The following is a 21,674-nucleotide window of genomic DNA, read 5'->3' as shown; positions in this document are numbered from 1 at the left end:
TGCTGTTCTAGATGATACATTGTCTCTTTAGTCTTTCAAAAGCGGCCGATTTCTATAGACTTCTGCTATGGGCTAGCAACTAGGCGTTCGTGCTCTTCTATAATCAAGCCAGTCTCAAGATAATATAATGGACTATTTGCAAATTTCTCCGGAGAAGAGATAGGTATATATACAGGGTATCACTGATCCATCATCGGATCCGTCTTTAATAATTTACATACTGATCAGCCAGCTTCCGGTTAGTTGAGGCTAATCCACTGGCCGTACAATCCGCCCTCGGAGTCTGTCCAATTCATCGAAATTGGCTTGAAGGGCAGCTGACAAAATCGAGATATTCCTTTCTGGGCCCGCCCAAGTATCGCACGTACGACTAAGCCGCTCATGTGCCGCAATCAAGGCGTTCTGCAGCTCAGGCGTGCGAGTACACGAACGGCCCAGATCATTCATGAAATGAGTCGGGTCTTGAACACAGAGTCTTCGATCCACAGGCGTATTTCCTTTTGCAGCAGCAGTGCGCTTCGCGCCAATTAGCGATCGTTGACCACGGCGATACGCTGGCTCGACATCTTCTCCAGTAGGGCGTAAGATTTCAGCGCCGAAGAAGCCCGGGGGGTTGACTGCAACGCCCACAGACTGGAGGTTAATATCAGTGCCGTAAAGTCGTAGGAGATCCAGGAACTTATCACCCAGGTGATAGGGCTCGGGATAGCGACCGTGGTTCATTTTGAGAAAAGCGACTACCAACATCGCCAAAGCTTCAGATGTAATACTTGCTTGTGTGGATCCGAAGAGCCCGCGGGACTCTAGCAACGTTCGCGCCCCGATATATAGGGACCGCAGGGCGGGATTGTCGATTAGATAGTCCCGAATGTATCTTGTGGTTGCCGGGACTCTTTCGCCGCAGTGGAAGCGTAGTAGCAGGCCCGTCGGCCGGTGCCGGGCCTCGAGAACGGGTCTACCCTTTGTGGGCCAATTGACTTGGTCGGTCAACATAGGACTACTCTGCAACGTAGATTCCACCTGGCGCAGCAGGCTGACATGGGCATCTTGAATTTTCGGTCGTGTGGCACTTGGTCCTCGTGGGTTGTGTCGAGACCGTGGGAGGTCTTCGAAAGGTAGAAGGAAATCCAGGTCAGAATGCGCCAGCGCCAGACCTGTGTAATGAGAACCGATGATCTGTGGTATTTGCGGAGCCACTGGCTCCAGCAGAGATCTAATCTCTGCGCTCACTTGGGTGATCTGATTCTGTTCGCTCAGACTCGGGGTCAGGTAGCGGTCGAGAGCCTGGATCTCCGCATCTAGGTGTGTAGCTGCATCGCTAGCGATCTTGACCGGAGCCAGGAAATTGACCCATGGGTGCTGTTCCGGTGTACTTTGGTCTGCGCTTCGAATTGCATTTATTAAGTGGTTCTCTGGTCCTCGAGGTTTCGTTCCTGGAATGCGGCTACGAGCACGCTTTTTGCTGGGCTTCTTGACTTCCGACTCATCTGACACGGGGTGTGTAGACTCTGGGGGTGAATAACCTGCGCGATTTTCAGGTGGGATCCAAGGGCGAAAAAGTCCGGCGGCCGGGGTACGGGGGTATATTTTGCGGATTATGCGGGCCCGATTCGAGGAGCGATGCGCCTCTAGGGTTTTTCGAAGACTGTTGGGAACAACGTCGGCATCCTGGGCGAGAATATTACGGATTCGCCGGGGCACATGGTGTGAAAGGCGAGTGGATTGGATGCCGGACCACCGCATCGCCACGAGCGGATCATGGGAAAAGAGAGAAATGAGGAATTTCCAACCGAGACGCTGTTATTGACATGGGGGTGGCCTGAGGCAGCGGTTTAGGCGGTTGCACGTAAAAAGTAAGAGAATACGATCTGACAATTTCAGGTTCAATTCAATTATTATTCCAAACTCCCGAGGTCGGAGACCATGGAACCCTCTGGAAAGTCATAAACAAGCTGCATGACAATACCTAGCAGTTAGGTGGTTCATGACGTCGAAGTGATCTTCTGGATATATATGTTCTGGCCAACTCCACCCTGATCCGGTGGCTTTATTCTCACACCGCTTGCCCCTCCAACTTTATCTACAACCACGTTTGTACTTCCCCTCTTCCCCTGTAAGGTATAACCTTGGACTATTTGAAGGAATTACCATATGGCTGTATGCCTGTAATCCCTAAACCCTTTTCGCAACCCCCGTGGTGCTCCGAGGTAAGTACCTTCGAAGCTTGCTCCTTCCCCCCGCCCTGCTCACGTCACGGCTCGCTTCCAAGGGCATGTGACAATTGCATGAGAAACTGACAGCTTGCAGTCAAATTGCCACCTTTACTCGTCTACAACTCGTTCTCATTACTTGAAAGATCACTCTCTATATGTCTGATTCAGAGAACCCTGCCGCGGATGTGCCCGACGGCCAGCCGGACCCCGTTCTCGTGGGGCCGGGGCTGAAGGCCTTGAAGCAGGAAGCCTATACCGATGCCACCAATGCGACCCCGAGCTTGGATGCCGATAAGAAAAGCCAACCAGACAGCGATGCACCGTCTTACTTCGCCAACGTTCCGGGAACTAGCACCGAGGGAATAGATTCATCCGATTTGTCCTCGATCCCAGAGAAGTCCCAGGGAACTACATCGTCGGGGCAAGACTTATTGCGACGCTTAAGCTTAGTGGGGGAATCATCACCCGTTTTACCGGAGGTTGATCCGAGAACGCAACATCCTGAATTGAAATTGAGTGGCCGATTGATTAGTGCCGCCTTCTGTATTCCCTACAAGCTTCAATTTCAAGCAGGCTCGGACTGGGTATGTTGACGATTCCCATGATTATTAGTTGAGAGAATGGCCAACTGACCCGTTACCCGCGAGAGATAACAGTCCCTCAAGCCCCGCTCCGGTAGTTCAGCCCTGTTTGATTCCTTTGCCGACCTGGCTTCAGAGGAGAGTCCCTGGTCGCATACCTTGGTGGGTTGGACCGGAGAGGTTGAACCCGTTCTAGATGCCAAGGCTCCCTTGCAACCCATCCCCGCCAACAAGTTGCCGCCTGGTTCAAAGAACCCGACCGCAAGCCCCATAAATAAAGCTGCTGCTCCAGTGCCGGTGAATGCGACCCAAAAGCCTCCATCGCATCCGTTGGTCGATGGGATCAGCGTCGAACGACAGGATCGAGAAAAGCTGGATAGTCAACTAGCCTCGGGGCGACATGGCCGGATCTTGCCGGTCTGGTTATCTGACGCATCAGAGGAACCACAAGATACCATTGTTCTCAAAGACCAAGGGCGATGGCGACGATATTCCGAGAGGGAGCTCTATCCTCTCCTACACTACAAGCAGCATGGCCCCACGGACGGACGCTCAGAGCGACGGTGGTGGGCTGATTATATCCGGTTGAACCAGTTGTTTGCCGACCGCATCGTGCAGGATTATCAGGAGGGTGATGTCGTCTGGGTCCATGATTACCACCTGTTTCTTCTGCCTAGCTTGCTTCGACAACGGATACCTGATATCTATGTAGGCTTCTTCCTTCACTCTCCTTTCCCTAGCAGCGAGTTTGTGAGGTGTCTGCCGAAGCGCAAGGAAATCTTGACCGGTGTCCTTGGTGCAAACATGATCGGTTTCCAGACATTTTCATACTCCCGACATTTCTCCTCATGTTGCACGCGTGTTCTAGGTTTTGATTCCAACTCGGCCGGTGTGGATGCATACGGAGCTCACGTTGCAGTGGATGTATTCCCCATTGGAATCGATGCGCGTGCGATCCAAAAGGCGGCCTTCGGCGCCCCAGAGATTGAGAAGGCAGTGGCAGGTATCCGCAAGCTATATGCCGGACGCAAAATCATCGTTGGTCGAGACCGATTGGATAGCGTTCGGGGTGTGGCACAGAAGTTACAGGCATTTGAGTTGTTCTTGGAGCGATACCCTGAATGGCGGGAAAAAGTCGTCCTTATTCAGGTCACTAGCCCAACCAGCGTGGAGGAAGAGAAGGAGGATCCAGATAACAAGATTGCCGGCCAAATCTCCAACCTGGTATCTACGATCAATGGTCGATTTGGCTCGTTGAGCTTCTCACCCGTGCAATATTACCCTCAATATCTATCACCCCATGAATATTTTGCTTTGTTACGCGTGGCCGATGTCGGACTGATCACCACCGTACGAGACGGGATGAACACCACTAGCCTGGAGTACATTGTTTGCCAGCAGACGAACCACAGCCCTCTCATTCTTTCTGAATTTTCCGGTACCGCAGGTACCCTTCCAGGCGCAATCCATATCAACCCGTGGGACTTGGTGGGTGTTGCTGGGTCGATTGACCAAGCTCTCAAGATGCCCGCACCACAACGGAGAGAACAGCATCTGAAGCTCTATAAGCATGTTCTAACCAACACCGTGGGCGCGTGGTCGCGACAGTTCCTCCACCGACTGCTGACCAATCTTTCGTCTTTTGATCAATCCGTTGCTACACCCGCCTTAGATCGCGCAAAAGTGGTCAGACAATATCGCAAAGCACGGAAGCGCTTGTTTATGTTCGACTACGATGGTACTCTGACCCCCATTGTGAAGGACCCGCAAGCGGCCATTCCATCCGATCGTGTTCTGCGTACCCTCAAGACGCTATCCGCTGATCCGCGGAATGCGGTTTGGATTATCAGTGGACGAGACCAAGCCTTCTTGGATGAATGGATGGGTCATATTCCCGAGCTAGGGCTCAGCGCCGAGCATGGCTGTTTCATTCGTCAGCCGGGCTCCGACGATTGGAAGAATCTGGCCGACAAACCAGATATCAAGGAATGGCAAAAGGAGGTCTTTGATGTCTTCCAGCATTATACCGAGCGCACTGGCGGCTCATTCATCGAGCGGAAACGAGTGGCATTGACCTGGCATTACCGCCGGTCTGACCCGGAATACGGAAAATTTCAGGCCCAGGAGTGCCGAAAGGCACTGGAAGACACTGTGGCCAAGAAGTGGGACGTTGAGGTCATGGCGGGCAAAGCCAACCTGGAGGTTCGGCCCACATTTGTCAACAAGGGTTTCATCGCTACGCGGCTGGTGAATGAATACGGCACAGAGCCTGGGAAAGCGCCCGAGTTCATTCTGTGCTTAGGGGATGATTTTACGGATGAAGGTATGGAAGATCAAAATCCATCGATATTGAATCATCTTTGCTAACGAATCATTTCAGACATGTTCCGTGCGCTTCAGAAGTTCGATCTGCCGCAAGACCACGTCTATTCAGTGACAGTGGGTGCCAGCTCGAAACAAACGGATGCTAACTGGCACTTGCTGGAACCAGCCGACGTGATCAACACTATTCAGATGCTTAACCAGAGTTCCAATCAGGACCATTGAGAATCCCGAACGTTTGACCAAGGGGACCCTTTTCATATCTGGGGGTGTCATGGCCCTATTACCAGAACCAAGGCTTTGAAACCAGACCATGCATTGTTCATATGATTTTCTTTTACTCGTACACGAACTGATTCAGATTTGATGACTTCCGACTCTCTTTGATTTCTTTTCCTGCTCCATACTTTTTAATTATCCTGGAGTGTGGGCACTTTATGTCGTGAGCGGTACGAGGGTTCTCATCATGTTTTATTTCTTTGTAATGCTGCCATAGATGCATGAGCCTCGAATTGTCAATATGTTAGATAGCGGTGGAGTCGGGAGTTTCCCGAATGTCATTCCGAGTATATACGTGAGGCCGAGACATCCGATGCCCCATTTCTCCCCGGGTTTGTTTGTGGGGAATAGAACGTCCCCGCGGGGAAATGGAGAAACCGCGTGATAGATGAATCAGTTGCACCCGAAAGGTGGAACAGAACTCAGTCATAGATGCACATCTACACAGGGATAACTGGTTTCCGAGCTCGGCATTCTGTGCGAATGGCCGTGATCGGCCCGAAACCCGTTTTCATCAGTTGAATTTGAATGGCAGGAATTTGATTTTTAATGGGTCTTACATGAGTCAACTGTTTCCTTAAAATTTCCCCGGTTTCTGATTCAACTCTTATACAGACATGGCAGACCCAGATATTTGATCCGACATTCAATTCAATCCGCCATTGATTATTCCGAGTATGTTCAACGAGAAGGACCATCCCAATGTCGACCGCAACGACTCTTTCCCTCCAAGTCCCTCGTCCGACGAGGAGTCGAATATTGGCGATGAATATACTCACAATGACTTAACACAAGTCCCCACCAACTCGAGCGCAGTAGCGCGCACATTATCAGCCGTGCGGACTCGCGAATCCGGGAAAGATCTCGGCCCGCCGCCAGATGGGGGCTTTCAGGCATGGCTACAGGTCGCCTTGGGGCATATGATCATCTTCAACACATGGGGTTACATCAACAGCTTCGGGGTATTCCAGACATACTACACCACCTCCCTAGGCCGATCCCCATCAGACATTTCCTGGGTGGGCAGTATCCAGATCTTCCTGCTGTTTTTTATCGGCACTTTCTCTGGACGAGCCACTGATGCGGGCTACTTTCGCTTCACTTTGACCGTCGGGGCCACACTGGAGGTGTTCTGTATTTTCATGACCTCGCTTTGCACAGAGTACTGGCAGCTCTTCCTGGCGCAGGGACTCGGACAAGGGATTGGCTGCGGACTAATGTTCTGCCCGACACTAGCTCTGATCTCAACCTACTTTGATAAGCGGCGAGGAATAGCGATCGGTCTCACGGCGTCAGGCTCGGCCACCGGTGGACTCGTGTTCCCGGCCGTGGTGTTGCGTCTGTTGCCACAAATTGGGTATGGGTGGACCATGCGCGTCCTGGGCTTCATAACTTTGGTGACGTTACTTCCTTGTGTGTTACTTTTCAAACAAAGGCTGCCACCACGCACCAGTGGGCCTCTGGTGGAGTGGGCAGCGTTCAAGGAGCTCCCATATCTGCTGTTTGCCGTGGGGATGTTCTTGAACTTCTGGGGGCTTTATGTAGCCTTCTTCTATATTGGTAGTTTCAGCAGCAACATCATCGGTGCCTCGGATACGACATCCATCTACCTTTTGATGGTCATGAATGGAGTTGGATTGGTCGGACGATTGATTCCCAACTTCATGGCGGATCAATTCACCGGTCCATTGAACCTTTTGATCCCGTTTAGTTGCTCCACTGCTCTAGTGGCATACTGTTGGGCTGCCGTTAAAAACATGGATGGCCTGTGGGCCTTTGCCGCCTTCTATGGATTGAGTGCAGCCGGGATCCAGTCATTATTCCCTGCTACCTTGAGCACGCTCACGACCGACCTGAAGAAAACCGGAGTGCGTATGGGCATGGTGCTTAGTGTGGTGGCAGTCGCTGCCCTGATCGGATCACCTATAGCTGGTGCCCTAGTATCCAGTGACGATGGACAATATTTGTACGCACAGATGTTCATGGGCAGTGCGATTATTGCAGGCACTGTGACGCTGATCGGAGCTCGAGTGTGCAAGGTGGGCACAGGCATCACCCGCGTGTAAGTAATTATTATGTTATCCCTTGCGTGGAGAATGTAAATACCAAAATCCTTTTGTTCATAAATCCCCGTACATAGATGATGTTCTAAAAGGTCGAAGAGGTTGAAGTGGGAACAACATAATCGAAGATCTGAATGGACGAGACAAAACCCCACATGTGATTAATGCGCCCGCCGTGACTCGTCGTGATTTTTTGTCTTTCCATTCTTCCACTTGCACTTCAACTTTGGGTCGGAATTATCGTACGTGAGTACTCCATGTCTATAACCTGTCGATATAATATTCGTCTGTCTCGATTCTCCCGAAATTGGACTCACCGCAATGACCCGTATGAAGGGACTAATTCGCGCATCACAGATATCTACCCAACTCCACGTCGAGTCTCCTTTAAACACTACATAAACCGCTCCGGGTTTCACAAATCTACTTTTAGCTCTACATCATGCCAGCGCCCCGTGGTCGTGGTGGAAAGTTCAAGCCCTCACGAGGAGGTATGGTCGCATGCACAATCATCTCAACTAAATTCAACCCTCTTGAAAGGCTCACACACTGCAAACAGGAGGCAAACACTTCAGTCGCGATCTCCAGCCTCTCGATAAGGATGGCAACGCCCTTGGCCTGTGGCGCGTATGTTTAATTTTTCTCCCTCCGACCCCGACCCCACCAAACCCCACTCTACTCGTTCAAAGGGTGATTCAGAGACTGATAAGTATAAACCACCAGGAACCAGCTGATGAAGTCCCATCCTCCGGCGAAGAGGAATCCTCTTCCGAAGAGAGCTCGGAAGAGAGCGACGCTGAGGGCGCCGGGCCCAGCACCAGCACCACCGCTAACTCCGCAGAATTGACCCGTGAGGAACGCCGCAACCAAGCCAAAGCCAAGAAGCAAGCTGCACTGGCCCGCCGCAACAAGACCGCTGCCCAGGTTGGAGACCTACCCCCCTCGGACTCCGATGCCTCGGAGGATGAAGCGCTGCCCGCGAACCCAAACCACACTGCTCAGTCGCGGAAACAACTAGTCAAGGAGGATGAAGATGCCCCACAGCCCAAGAAAGTTGTTAAGGATGTCTCTCAGCTTTCACGACGAGAGCGTGAAGCCCTCCAGGCGCAACAAGCCCGGGAGCGGTACCTGAAGCTTCACGCCGAGGGCAAGACCGACGAGGCGCGGAGTGATCTGGCGCGATTGAAGATCATTCGGGAGCAGCGTGAGGCAGAGCGTGCTCGCAAGGAGGCTGAGAAGGAAGAAAGAGATGAGCAGGCCAAGGAGCGCAATGCGGCCATTCTAGCGCGCGAGGAGAAGTTGAGGGCTGCGGCTATGGGGAAGACGGTGAAGGGTGGAAAGAAGAAATAGATTCATTTCCAATATGCTTTGATTTGGAGAATTTATCAAGAATCACGACCAATTGATACAAAAAAACTGCAACCTTGGAACCTAATATTTTTGGGTTCGATCAAAACACCGTAGAGAAGCTATGACAATGCCTCTGATATATAAAACAAAAAGCGCAATGTACACCGACACGCCCCCCAAGCAGATAACCACAGAAATTAATCTTTCGATGCATAGCCAACAGAGACATCAGAAGGTAAAAAGAAATGAAGGAAAATGAAATTTCGTACACAGGGTGTTGGGTAGACATCCCTAGAGAGATGACCAAGAGTATGGCCACCGAGCGAAATGCAGGGCATTGGTTCTTGCGTTACACTCCCCAGAACAATCCCACAACACTCCGGCCTTGCATAACAACACCCCAGCCCGCAATCAGACTGACTAGCCACAAAATGGCAAAGATCAGAATGGGAACGAGCAACAGCTCTGTGTTGTGCAGGAATGGTAGTGCATTGTAGCCCAGGAAGGTGATATAAGTATAGTAGATGAGGGCGGAGAGGTAGAGGGTATTCCCCAGGAAGGTGGCTAGGAAATTGCTCGGACTGCGAGTAAGAAGTGGGAGGAGTAGGAATTGCACCACATAGAGGTGGAGGTACAAAGGAAAGAAAGCACGATTCGAAACCTAGAGCGCGAAAGGTTAGCATTTTAGAACCTTTTATTCAGTTCCATAAGAAATACAGTCTTACATCAAAGCAGTATCCAAACTCCAATTGCTCTTTCTCCCCGGGCTGTGCGAAGAGACCCTGTGCTGCGCCTCGGCGGCGGCCGCGAGAGCCGCGGAGACTGGCGAGAGATGCGGCCGCCCCATTGGGACCGAACAGTCGACCGATGACAAAATAGCCAATTGTCGAAACTAGAAGGGAGGACCCAATGAAGTGGAAGAAGATAAAGAGAATGGAGAGCTTCACAATAGCACCAAAGGAGGGAGTGTAGGCCAGGCCCCATGCCAAGGCTGTGAGGAGGAGGAAGAAGGAGAGCAGATATGTGAAGGACGGGTCTGGTCGATGCCAGGTATTTTTGGTTTCTATTGAAGAGTCAGTACCCTATGAACCTACCGCATAATATCATTGGTATTGGAAGTGACAAGAGGACTCACGTTTCTGTGATGCGGGTTAGCTTCATGCTAGCAACAAAGCCGGGGCTCAACTTACATGGTAGTAAATGGACTTGAAGACCTTTTTGGGTGCAATCAACAAGGATGTCATCTCCCAGATGGCCATCTCAAAGTCCATCTGGGGAAATTTGAATAGTCTATAATGAAAAGGTCCGTTACTCTCCATGTTCCTGGATTGGCCTTCCACCTCTTACCTTTTGAAGAAGCGTGGCATGCGCACACTTGAGCCACGGCGGGGCGTGGAGCCAAAGGTGGCTGGACCAGCATGTTGGCGGGGAACGGAGATGTGCGGGTTCATGGTCGAAAGCCCGTTCTGGTCAAGAGCCGGGGATCATTGGAGTCTCAACTTGTCGAGTATGAGACGACGTGTCGGAGACTGTTATGTCATCGTCACGTGGTTGGTGCCCCATACTTCAGGTTTTAACTCCAAGTCTATGTAGTACATACTGGCTACTGTAGAAAATACCTAGTCAAAGCACGATATACCATTTGCAATAGTGCATGGGTGATAGCTTTCAAGGTCAAATTATCTAAGAATAATTGATAACTCATCCTAGTGCTACCGTCATTCCATGGTTACGATCATGTATGCCCTTGGGCCATGCTGGCAACTTGATTTCACTGGATTTATACCGGTACATGTCATGATTGATATGCATGTTAGGCTTTTGGATCTGTGTTTCCTGTAAGGGGGTCAAATAGTAAGCGCAAGTCATGTTGGCCACATAATTCTATACGGGGTCTTATCAATGTTCGTACCCTGTGGCTCACCTTGTAAATCTTATGTATCGACTTGCAGGAACATAGAGTTATACCCCTCTATTTGAGGGTTGACTGGATTACGAAACTCTGTATCACATTGCTACTTATCATGAGCATCTAATGCCTGTGGAGTAATATCTGCCACTGAAAGAATTCGGAGATTATTGGCGTGAGGACCATCCCCACTTTGGAGATGGGGGGATCCACCATCAATGCGGACCCAGGACATGTTAAAAAGAGAGGTGTCAGATGGAAACTGGATTGATGAAGAAATTTGAAAAACATTCACCGTCTTTTGATCCTTGTATGTGTATATAAATGAGATTAATGAGGAGTTAAAATATTAAGCCCCTGAGAATACTTCGAGTATTGGAAATCCACGGGATTAGATAGTGTCATACCGCCTGTTTCCCCCCCCCTGTTTCATCAATGGATCTAAAAAGACTGAACTGAAATTCATATAGTGTAACATATGATTAACTTCCCATGATAATTACTGTTGACCCTGCTTGATGTTTCTTACATAAATTATACATTCCTCGCACGGTTCACATTGGTTCCTGGTTCCACTTGTGTGTATCCGTACCAAACCCCCGTTTTTAATTTCTCAGGAGTTCGTCCCGCCCCCGGCTTCTTCTTGTTCCTCAGGCCTTTCTTGTCTGTCCTGCACGCAGCCGTCGCTGCCATCACCCCTTACTTGGACATGCGATGACCGTCTGAAAACCCACCTGCTTCAATTCGCTTCTGCGATCCGGATCCAGCTCCGCAGTCTCGTGTTGGGACGCCATTTGGGCCACGAAAGCTCCGAGAAACTATAGCCTTGGGCATTGCCGGTACGTGGCAGCTCCTGCAGCAAGGAATCCTTCTTTAGGACCAACAATTAGGGCCTATTAAACCCGGCGTGAGCGCTAGGCCCTGAAGAATTTAACGAATCTATGATTTCGTGCACTACTAACTGACTTCCCAAGTCATTAGCCGTGACAATGTCCCAGCAAAGAGATGTCTACACAACCAATTCCCCTCCACGCACTCCTCCCTCTCAGACCGCCAAGTACCGTTCCAAACAAAAGTATCCGGCCCGGCCCTCTATTCGAGATGCTTTTCCAGATGCAATGGAGAATGCGCCGCGGGTCAGCGAGTCCACGGATGAGCGTGACCCCCATGACCTCTCGCTCTCCCCCAAGCACGCCGCTCGCACCTCCATTGTAGACAATATGCTTCTCTCGCTTGATCAGTTTGGGGCCCCTGATTCGTCCATTATGGACGACTACCGGCTGTACAATTCAGCCTTTGACACCGACCCTCATGGCCGGTTTCGAGGTCATACTTTCTCTTCCTCCATGTCATCCGACGCAGATTATAGTTACGACGACGGAAGCAATCGCTACGCCACAATCACAACCAAGGGTCGCCGAAGCAACAGCAGCTCCAATTACCAGTCAGTGCCCAGGAGAATGGACAGTGCTCGCAGCCGAGATGCCATTGGGTCTCGAAGTGGTGCAGGAACCATGCCAAGATCGAACGATGCGCGAAAGGGCAGCAAGGGCAGCAAGGGCAGCTCATCGACAACGGATTATACATATGGAATTCCCAGGGCACGGGCGGACTCAGATGGCCTAGATCGGCGTTCGGCCAGCTTCGACTGTGGTCCCAAAAAATACATCCCGTATTCCGATGCGGGTATCGTCCAGGACTCGATCATGTACGATGATGATGCAGCGCCAACGCCGAGTGTGCCGGCAGGACCACGGAAATTCAACGACCACAAGACTCCAACCGGCCCCGCGTCACGGACACCAGTGGCATCCCGGCGCAATAGTGTCAAATCTGCACAGGCTCCGCAGATCCGCAAGGCTCGTCCAGAGAATATTGGCACAGGGACCCTCAAAATGCGAGAGAACGACTTTGACATATCGGGTGACGCAAGTCTCGAATTCCCCCCGGTATATCCGGCAGCATTGGATCCCCCTGCGCCCAGTCCAACAATATCCTACAACAAGCCGGCTTTCCCTCCCCCTCTTCCAGAACCAGCAGCCGTTACCACAACCACCACAATTACCACCAACAACAACAATCCGGGAAATTCCAAGGAACGCCCGGGATTTTTCCGGCGTGTCTTTGGTTCATCCAAGAACGCACCGCCGAATCTAGCAGAGTCTCCAGGTTCGAATGCCAGTGACATATCCTATCTCCAGGAAACTGAAAGTAAAGACTCCACTGGGACGACGGTCAATGTGAAGGGAGCAAGGCTGCAGCCACCCAAGATCCCAGTAACGACGACTCCCACCCCAACTCGCCAAGGGCCCCATCAAGTGGTTAACAAGAAATCTTCGTTCTTTCGCCGGCGGAAGAAGTCTGTGGCTGATAATGTCCCACCTCCCATCGTCCTGCCTCAGGACTTGGCACCGCATGCCTTGGATTCCATGAAACCGCAACCCAGTCCGGTGAGCAGTTTGCGAAAGGTCATGAATCCATACCTTGATGAGGTACCCGGAAAGCAAGATGTTAAGGGAAAACGTCCGGAGGACCTGCAGTCCCAGAAGCCCAGGCAGAGTGTTTCAGCCCCCGGAGCTGGCTCCAAGAGCAATAGCACCCTCCAGCCTCCAAGCTCTTCTCGCGGCCAGGATCGTTCGCCGCTAGCAGAAACCTGCGGCACCGATGATCAATCTTCAGTAGGTGAAGGGACTGAGTCTACTGCATTTGCCGATCCCCCCTTGCAGGGGAAGGAGAAGGGGTCAATCATTACGGCTGCCACCACGCTCTCACCGGTCGTGGAGGATTTCTCACGTACCATTAAAGTGACAACCACCAAGACTACAACCGCTTACGATGCACCCCAAGACAGCTTAACAGGAGCCAACAAGTTAGCACTTCCGTCAGACAGCAATGTCCCAGAGTCTCCTGCCGTCTCTGAAGCCTCACATTACCAAACTGCTTCTACTACACCAGTGATTGAATCCGAAGAGCCGAAACCAGACGACGACATGGACAACACAATGGATGGACCAGGCGAGGCTATTGAGGATGGACCTACCACAACGGATCGGGAGCAAGCCCAGAAGCTCTTCGATAGTCAAGACCAAGTGGTGGGTAATGATCCCGCTGCAGCTTGGCTTGGCGATCCTGATCGGGCCACTGTCCGAGAGGCTTACATGCGACTCTTTGACTGGTCGAATTATAATATTCTGGCTGCACTCCGCAGTCTTTGTGAACGGCTGGTGCTTAAAGGAGAGACCCAACAAGTGGACCGCGTGTTGGATGCTTTCTCGAATCGGTGGTGTGATTGCAACCCAAGTCATGGTTTCAAAGCGACTGGTAAGGTCTAGCTCTGTCAAGCTTGGTTTTCATATATTGGATATTTACTAATGATATACCAGACGTTGTTCATACCATCTGTTATTCTATTCTTCTGTTGAACACCGATCTCCACTTGGCCGACATTGACCAGAAGATGACCAAAGCCCAGTTCGTGCGAAACACCATGCCCACAATCCATCGAGTTGCAATGGATGCAGCCCCAGAGGGGTTTGAAACGCTACGCCCGATCAACCGCTCTAAAACTTCGGGCCCCGACTCGGCACACTCGGCGCCCTCATCTGCTCGCTCTCCAACATTCCCACCTGATGTTGCCCGTAGCTCCTGGGAAGGGGACAACACGGGCCGAACCCCCAATGAGAGCAAACCTGAAGCAGGTCCGTTGGTAAACACTCCATTTACCGGAACTGTGAGAGCCTGGGAACAGCAAGTTGAGGCAGTTTTGAAAGACTTCTACACTTCTATCCAAAAGGAACGGCTTCCACTTCATGGTGCTCCGCCGGCGCGAGAGGTGTCTCGCATGTCTTCTAACAACTTTTTGGGTCCCTCCACAAGCACGCTTCGCCGAAGTCCCAGTACCATCAGCAAGAGTGGCTCGGACATTTTCCCCCGCGGCCGGTCTGCTGATTCTCGCCACGCAGCTGCGCGGTGGTCGTCTAAGCCCCGGTCTCGGGCTGGGAGATTGTATCCCCCGTCAATGATGGGCTCCAGTCGCACCAGCCTGGACGACCAATCGTCTGTTTGGAGCCCAACTACATCTAGCACGTGGAGCAAGTATTCTCTGGGCAAATTTACATCCGCTTCGGTGGATTCGTTTGGCTCGGAGTATCCTCGCGGCGAGTATCAGCAGTCTATTGGTTTTGCCAACGCTCTGAGCCAGGCCATTATTCGTGAAGATTCCGCCACCTCCGTCTATAGCTATGAAGAATCGGAGCGAACGACCCCTCTCCTCGAAGACGAGACCTTGGCTTTGGCTGGTGCTCCATGGGCCAAAGAAGGCAGCGTCAAACATAAGCATCACCTGGATGCCGTGGACAAGCGCGCCAAGGATCGAAATTGGGGTGATTGTTTCGCGGTCATCCAGCAAGGCTGGATGCGACTTTTCTCATTCAACAACACGACTAAATCCATGCGGCAAAAAGCGAAGCAGCGCGGTGGTGTTGTGGTTGGTGGTGGCAACTGGACGGAGAATGCGGAAGAACTCTGGAAGTTTATGCTCCGGCAGACTATTGCGAGTGCACTGCCCCCTCCTGGGTACTCAAAGTCTCGACCTCATGTCTGGGCTTTAAGCTTGCCCACTGGAGCGGTCCATCTCTTCCAAGCCGGTACACCGGAGATTGTGCGGGAATTCGTTTCCACGGCTAATTACTGGAGTGCACGGCTTTCCAAGCAGCCGTTGGTGGGAGGTATTAGTAACATTGAATATGGCTGGAGCGACGCTGTGATCAACAGCGCGCTGGTCAATACTGGTGAAGATCGGTCCCCACCACCATCCTCGGGAGCTCCTCGTCCTAGCATCCAGAGTTCGATCCGCAGCTCAATTGACCATGGAAGTGTGCGACCCAGGCTGCCTGCGGATCGTGTCAACATCAGCGACTGGAGTCCCCCTCAGCAGAGCATGGTGGCCTCGAATTTGACCGAAGAGGAGCAGCTCAAGGCGCTGCAGGCATACGTGAAGAACGTTGAAGACGATCTCCAGAGACACAATGAATTGCGTCCGGCCATGCACCTGGCCTTCTCTCCCAGGCACCCAAACTCTGCCAAGGCGATGGCCAACTGGGAGCGAAAATCATCATATTTGTTACGTGAGATTGTCAAGTTTCGAACCTACATTGATTCTCTTGGCAATGCCATCAAGCAGAAGGAGAGGATATATGCTTCTTCTAACAACTATTATACTGGATCAGCTGAGACCGAAACTGCAGAACCAGCTGAAGATGCCACGATTTTGACCTGAGTCGCATTAAGGTCTATAGCATTTGGGTCTCTTCTTCTTTTGGGAATCTTCTTCTTCTTCTTCTTCTTCTTCTTCTTCTTCTTCTTCTTCTTCTTCTTCTTCTTCTTCTTCTTCTTCTTCTTCTTCTTCTTCTTCTTCTTCTTCTTCTTCTTCTTCTTCTTTCCCCATCTTATGAACTACTCGACTCCGACGCAAACCGATGTATATACCCTCCAGGCTGAGGGATTTCGGCATATACATCATACATCTTCAAAAGTGACATGGCGGTTAATTCTCTTCTCTTTTCATCATTTTTGTGTATATACTTTTTTTTTTTTTCACCCCGCTAGGCCTTGCTTGGACTGGCTTTTTTCATTTCTACGGGGACGAGGTTGGACTATGTATCTTGATTTTAATGCTTGGCACTACGAAGCGACCGAGGCTATGGATACCATGATTAGTTATTTTGTTGAATCTTAAATCCTTATCGATGCCGCTATGAACTAGTCAATGAAAATAAGTATTGCGGTAATAGTCGAGTCCTATAGATAATCGCGTGGCAATAAGCTTTATTATGTGGTGCCTGGATGTGTTGATACTTTAAGATTGTTGACTCGAGTCGCTCCTGCTTGACTCAGCCCAGTCTTCTTATTTCTTAATATGATGTTATTTGTATATAGACTCATCAATCCACAAACTTGTCAAACCTTATAAAGATTGAATCCTGTTCACTTGCCAGGGGTGCTCAAGTGGGTAAACGCACAGCTAGTGGAGACCCAAAACAACGCCCAGACTGCCGGTCACCATGTCGACCAGAGCCCCAGCTACAACTCCGATCGTCATCCCAGGCCCGCCCTCGGTGCGTATCCCCTCTCACGAATCTGGCGCATTCCACATCCCAGAAGAGTTTTCACCCCTAGATGCCGCTTTAGAGAGTTCGAATTTCTTCATGGCCGAGGACGCGCCGGGGGAACACCCCCCGACTACCGTCGGCGACTCAACAACAGAGAGCGGGAACTACGACGCGCAAGAGCATCCAGCAGTTGCTACATCTACCACTGATGCCGAGCCCGAAACACTCGAGAATGAAACAACGACCGCTGTGTCGGACCATGAAGACATCAGTATTCTCCCTCCCCTGACCGATCGCGACGACAGCAGCTTGTTCCCCTTGAGCGAAAATGGCGACCATGAGCGAGGCAACAACCAAACGCTCATTGAGGAGCGCGAAATGCGCCACAAACTGATGGACATGGAGTCGAGCTTTCTACCGGAGCCCTCGACCATTGACATGGCCGCGACTGGCCCAAGGGCTGGCGCGGACGATACCTACCTAGTCGGTGTGGATGGTGGTTACGATCCTGACATGACCCAACAAACTGAATCGTCACAATTCTCATTCATTCCGCCATCGGACACAAACCCAGACTATGGCCACTATCAAGAAGAGTCCTATGTGATCAAAGACCATGACGAAGCTGAGCCTACGACGGCTGTACGTGGAGAAGATCTCGTCGGCAACGAGAGCACGCTTGACTCGCTGACTTCATCGCCTTCAGCGGCCGCCATGTTTCGAAATTTGCGCCGCAACCAATCCATATTATCGGAAGACAATCCTGATGACAGCCAATTGTCTCAAGACGAGCGAGCTTTCAGATCTCGAATATCTCAGTCCGATGAATCACAACTTACACCCTCCAAGCTTCGAAAGTCCTCCCGCAGTCTGTCCCCTGCCCAAAGGCTATTCAGTGATCAAAGCTTCAGTGCCGGAGGCAGCCGTCGTAGTGGAAGTCGACCTAAGTACCTGACTAGCCGCCAATCTGCCAATCGTCTTTCACACTCCTCAGTCGCAAGCAACAATACGACCAATACAGATGGTACACATAGTGATGCGACGCTGGGAGCAGACTATGCGCTTCAATCTGGAGGAGCAGCGTCGGACAATTGGGGCGGTTTGCACCCAGGATCGCGCGGCCACATGACCCGAACGACCAGCCTAGGAAGTATGGCGTCTGGAGTCTCGGGCTACAGTGAAGAGAACTCCCTGGAGAGGCGGCCCCTTGTCGGGCAAGTTGATGGGGGTTTACAGACTTTGCAAGAGGAGAATTCACCACTTTCGTCTAGGCATCAAACAGGATTCGAAGACACATCAGCACCGGCGACGCCCAAGGCCAAGCCCCAAGACCGAGCATTCCCGACGGATACGGCAATTGCAGAGCGTGTCAAGGGAATCCAGATACCTACCACTTTTGCGCAACGGTTCCGAGAAGACTATGGCAATATGGGACCCTCTCCCGAAAAGCGCGCTGGTGCTTTAACTCCGGCGCTTGGACGAAGTGGTCTTGGCCGCAACATGACCCTCAAAGAGCAAAGCAGTACCATTGATCGTCTTTCAAAAGAAAACTTCGACCTCAAAATGCGCATTCACTTTCTCAACGAAGCACTGAATAAGCGGTCCGAGGAAGGAATAAAGGAAATGATATCAGAGAATGTCGAACTCAAGTCGGATAAGCTGAAGATCCAGAAAGATAGTCAAGGCCTGAAGCGCAAGATCCGTGAGCTAGAAAAACAGTTGAAAGATCAGCAATCAGACAAGGAATCTATGCTCAACCACGACCCTGAAGCCTCAGACGAGGGAGGCGATCGGGAAACCGCAAATGAGACCGAGATCACTTATTTGCGTGAGCGAATTGAAACCTATGAGCTTGAAGTCGAGCGGTTGAGATCTGAAAGTATTGGAAGGGAGAGTGAGAAGCGACGCCTGGCCGAAATGGTAAAATCGTTGAGCGAGAATCGCACTGGTGCGTCAGAAACAGGGGCGAGAGAAGAGAGGGTAAGTACAATTCCTTTGTTGCTGTCTAAGTTCTTTTTTTCATTTATTTACTGTTCACAGGACATGTGGAAGGATATGCTTGATGCAGAGGCAGCAGCTCGTGAGCAGGCTGAAGAAGAGAACCGCCAGCTACGAGATGAGACCATTCGTCTGCGAAGCGAGCTTTACACATCAACTAGTGGCGGTCCAAAAATACCCTCGCGGGATAGAGGTGGCTCGACTGTTTCGTATAACTCAGCGTCGGACAGAGATGGAAACCGTGGCGCTGCTGCAATCACTGCCTCCAATAGCACACTTATGGTGGAGCTTGAACTCTTGAAGCAAGAGAATGCCGAATTGAGAAAGGAGGTCAGCGCCCAAACCTCAATGCTCACGTCTCGCAACAGAGAAAAAGAACGCCTTTACCAAGAAATCGAGGAATTGAAGCTTGGCCATGGTCGTCATACCGGCCGGTCTGTGGCTGGAGACAGTATCTTTGACCGTTCGGTCTCCCGAGCGCAAGGAAGACCAGGCTCCGAACCCAGTGATGGCGGCTTATCACGTAGTGATATGGATCGTGAGGAGCTCGACGCTCGGAATGGGCAGCTCCGGGATCAGGTGTCAACCCTCAAACTCGAGAACCAGGCCATTCGCAGCCAGCTGGATGAATACGTTATGGAATTGGAGGCTCTGGATAAAGCATATCAAGCTGATGTGGATCAGGCCGAAGAGGAAATGACGAATTTGCAGCAGGAGCGTGACCAGTCTCTCCAAGAGCGAGATCAGGCCCTTCAAATGGCTGATGAGCGCGATGCTGCCTTCCAAGATCTCCGGGCTGAGGCTCAGGAGGAACTCGATGCCCTTGGCGAAGAGCTTGATCAGAAGATTGTTGAGTGTCAGCGTATGGGTGAAGACCTAAGGAACCAGGATGAGAGCCTCAGAGTGCTGCAGGCAGAGATGCGCTCGGCCAGCGAGGGTATCATTCGGCTCGAAGAGGATGCACAAAACAATCTAGAACGGTACAAGGCTGTCCAACGGGAGCTTGAAGAGACCCACGGCGATATGGAATCTCTGGAGAAGAGCCTCTATGAGGCTAACACCAAGGTACAGAGACTGACAGTGCAAATTGAGTCCAGCCAGAATGAAATCGCATTCCTCCGAGAAGAGCAAGATGGTGATAAGATTCGCATCGGGGACGTGGAGTCAGAATTGAAGACGTACCACATGAGTCTGGTCAGTGAGAAAGAAAAGACAAGAGAGCTCGAGCAACGACTTGCGGATGAACGACACCAGCGGGAGGTGGTTGGAAGCAAGGAGAAGCAAGAAGTCCAGCGAATCATGAACGAGCTGAACCGGGAAGCTTCAACGGCCAAGGAAGAGGTCCGACGATTGAAGAAGAGTCTATCGACTCAGGAGATTGAGACATCTACTTGGCGGGAGCGGCTGATGGATCTTGAGAACAACCTTCGAGAGACACTCGGCGATCTTAGCGGCAGCCGGTCAAGCATGATCTCTAATATCATGAAGCTTCAGAAGGAGCTAGAATCCACCGCTCTTGAGCTGGAGAGTGTTCGATCCCAACTGGATGAGAAGGAGTCGCTACTTCGAAACCGAGATGCTCTCCTGGAAAGCCACGGTCTTGAGTCCCGGAAACTCTCGGAACTCCTAGAGCGCGAGCGTCAGTCCCGTCGGGCTGATAAACAATCTTTCGAGCAGGCACTCAAGTCTCACCAGCAGGCCTCTCGCACCATCACTCAGAGCAACTCTCGGATCACAGACCTGGAGAATGCTCGCAATCAGGATCGCAAGCGCTTCACGTCGCTTGAGCAACAATTTAAGGACCAACTTAACGAACGTAACTCGATGTTCTTGGCGATTTGGAAACGACTCTCTTCGATCTGTGGCCCAGATTGGGCGCATTCCAACAGTCTCATCAACGGCAACCTCCCCAGTCAGGAAGTTATTGGCAATATTTTGTTCTGGCCTGGCTTTAGCCGCAACCTGATGCTTGCTATTAAGACGGTTGAGGGCGTGGTCGCCCAGTTCAAGGGCCGTATCAGAGCCGTGGAGATTGACTTGAACAAGCATTACCAGCATCTCGAGCATTCTTTTGCCCAGCGTGTCCGGCGACTCGATCGTGTTGAAGAAGCTGTCAAGAACATGCGTGCAGGTAACCACTCGCATTCAAGCTCATCATCAGAGCTGTCCAAGTTGCGAGGAGAGAATCGACTATTGAAGGCCGAGATCAATTTGCTCCAATCTAACTCACGGGGTCATGGGGCAGCATCCTCCGCGGCGGCAGCAGTGATGGCATCGGGTCCACGATCCCCGTCACTCAGCTCTACTGCAGATGCAGAGCGACAATTGACCCGTCAAAGCTCCACATCGGGCAATAGCGAGAAACCACGCTCGGAACGAGGCCTCTCCCGCGGTACCTCCGGTCTGCCGCAGCCAACTTACTCGTCTTCAAGCAGCACATTAGCCAACACCAACAACTCCGGGGCAATGGTGTACCGCACGCGCAGTGGACAACAGAGCAACTGGGAGGGTGGGGATGATAAGTGGATTCACCGACTGCACGAGCTGGAAAAGCGTCTCAAGGCAGAACGAGAAGGCCGTCTTCTTGACCGTAGCGGTGCACGAAAGCGACTGGAGGAGCGTGATAATGAGAACCAGAAGCTCCGTGATCAGCTTCAGCGTGAGCGTACGCGAAAACCCTCTGGGGCCATTGAAGCTGGACGCAATCGAGCCCCTGTCTCGGACGAGAATCCCAGCTCTAGTGAAGGGGAAGGCATCATCTTGGATATCGAGGTTTAAGGTGAAGATGATGCAATTTAATGTTTTGTGTACTATATACCCTTCTCCCTTTATTTGCGGCTCGGACTTTC

The 21,674-nt window shown here is 51.4% G+C and overlaps 8 protein-coding genes across 8 annotated transcripts; 5 read left to right on the top strand and 3 right to left on the bottom strand.

Annotated features, from left to right (window-relative positions):
• Positions 1-249: 249 nt before the first annotated feature.
• N7503_007486 (uncharacterized protein) lies at positions 250-1,743 on the bottom strand (the record flags this gene model as incomplete). The annotated part of the gene is made up of 1 exon (XM_057067033.1): positions 250-1,743. One exon carries the CDS (start codon positions 1,741-1,743, stop codon positions 250-252), a length of 1,494 nt encoding a protein of 497 aa, XP_056920714.1.
• Positions 1,744-2,368: 625 nt separating this feature from the next.
• orlA (putative alpha,alpha-trehalose-phosphate synthase subunit Tps2) lies at positions 2,369-5,341 on the top strand (the record flags this gene model as incomplete). The annotated part of the gene is made up of 3 exons (XM_057067032.1): positions 2,369-2,797; positions 2,870-5,117; positions 5,175-5,341. 3 exons carry the CDS (start codon positions 2,369-2,371, stop codon positions 5,339-5,341), a joined length of 2,844 nt encoding a protein of 947 aa, XP_056920713.1.
• Positions 5,342-6,072: 731 nt separating this feature from the next.
• N7503_007484 (putative MFS monocarboxylate transporter) lies at positions 6,073-7,461 on the top strand (the record flags this gene model as incomplete). The annotated part of the gene is made up of 1 exon (XM_057067031.1): positions 6,073-7,461. One exon carries the CDS (start codon positions 6,073-6,075, stop codon positions 7,459-7,461), a length of 1,389 nt encoding a protein of 462 aa, XP_056920712.1.
• A 439-nt stretch (positions 7,462-7,900) lies between these two features.
• On the top strand, positions 7,901-8,808 carry N7503_007483 (PDGFA associated 1 family protein; the record flags this gene model as incomplete). Its single annotated transcript, XM_057067030.1, has 3 exons — positions 7,901-7,949; positions 8,018-8,085; positions 8,182-8,808. 3 exons carry the CDS (start codon positions 7,901-7,903, stop codon positions 8,806-8,808), a joined length of 744 nt encoding a protein of 247 aa, XP_056920711.1.
• Positions 8,809-9,157: 349 nt separating this feature from the next.
• Positions 9,158-10,259, bottom strand: N7503_007482 (unc-50 family protein; the record flags this gene model as incomplete). The annotated part of the gene is made up of 5 exons (XM_057067029.1): positions 9,158-9,469; positions 9,534-9,871; positions 9,944-9,947; positions 9,999-10,098; positions 10,156-10,259. The coding sequence occupies 5 exons, from the start codon at positions 10,257-10,259 to the stop codon at positions 9,158-9,160; spliced, it is 858 nt and encodes a 285-aa protein (XP_056920710.1).
• A 1,447-nt stretch (positions 10,260-11,706) lies between these two features.
• On the top strand, positions 11,707-15,995 carry N7503_007481 (Sec7 domain protein; the record flags this gene model as incomplete). Its single annotated transcript, XM_057067028.1, has 2 exons — positions 11,707-14,038; positions 14,101-15,995. The coding sequence occupies 2 exons, from the start codon at positions 11,707-11,709 to the stop codon at positions 15,993-15,995; spliced, it is 4,227 nt and encodes a 1,408-aa protein (XP_056920709.1).
• Positions 15,996-16,001: 6 nt separating this feature from the next.
• On the bottom strand, positions 16,002-16,235 carry N7503_007480 (uncharacterized protein; the record flags this gene model as incomplete). Its single annotated transcript, XM_057067027.1, has 1 exon — positions 16,002-16,235. One exon carries the CDS (start codon positions 16,233-16,235, stop codon positions 16,002-16,004), a length of 234 nt encoding a protein of 77 aa, XP_056920708.1.
• Positions 16,236-16,779: 544 nt separating this feature from the next.
• Positions 16,780-21,603, top strand: N7503_007479 (putative anucleate primary sterigmata (ApsB); the record flags this gene model as incomplete). Its single annotated transcript, XM_057067026.1, has 2 exons — positions 16,780-18,807; positions 18,868-21,603. The coding sequence occupies 2 exons, from the start codon at positions 16,780-16,782 to the stop codon at positions 21,601-21,603; spliced, it is 4,764 nt and encodes a 1,587-aa protein (XP_056920707.1).
• Positions 21,604-21,674: the final 71 nt, after the last annotated feature.

Source organism: Penicillium pulvis (genome assembly GCF_028828015.1).
Source record: "Penicillium pulvis strain IBT 33274 chromosome Unknown contig_5_segment0_segment0, whole genome shotgun sequence".
In the NCBI taxonomy this organism is placed as follows: domain Eukaryota; kingdom Fungi; phylum Ascomycota; class Eurotiomycetes; order Eurotiales; family Aspergillaceae; genus Penicillium; species Penicillium pulvis.
The sequence above is the reverse complement of the archived record's forward strand: the minus strand, read 5'-3'. Positions and strand labels throughout refer to the sequence as shown.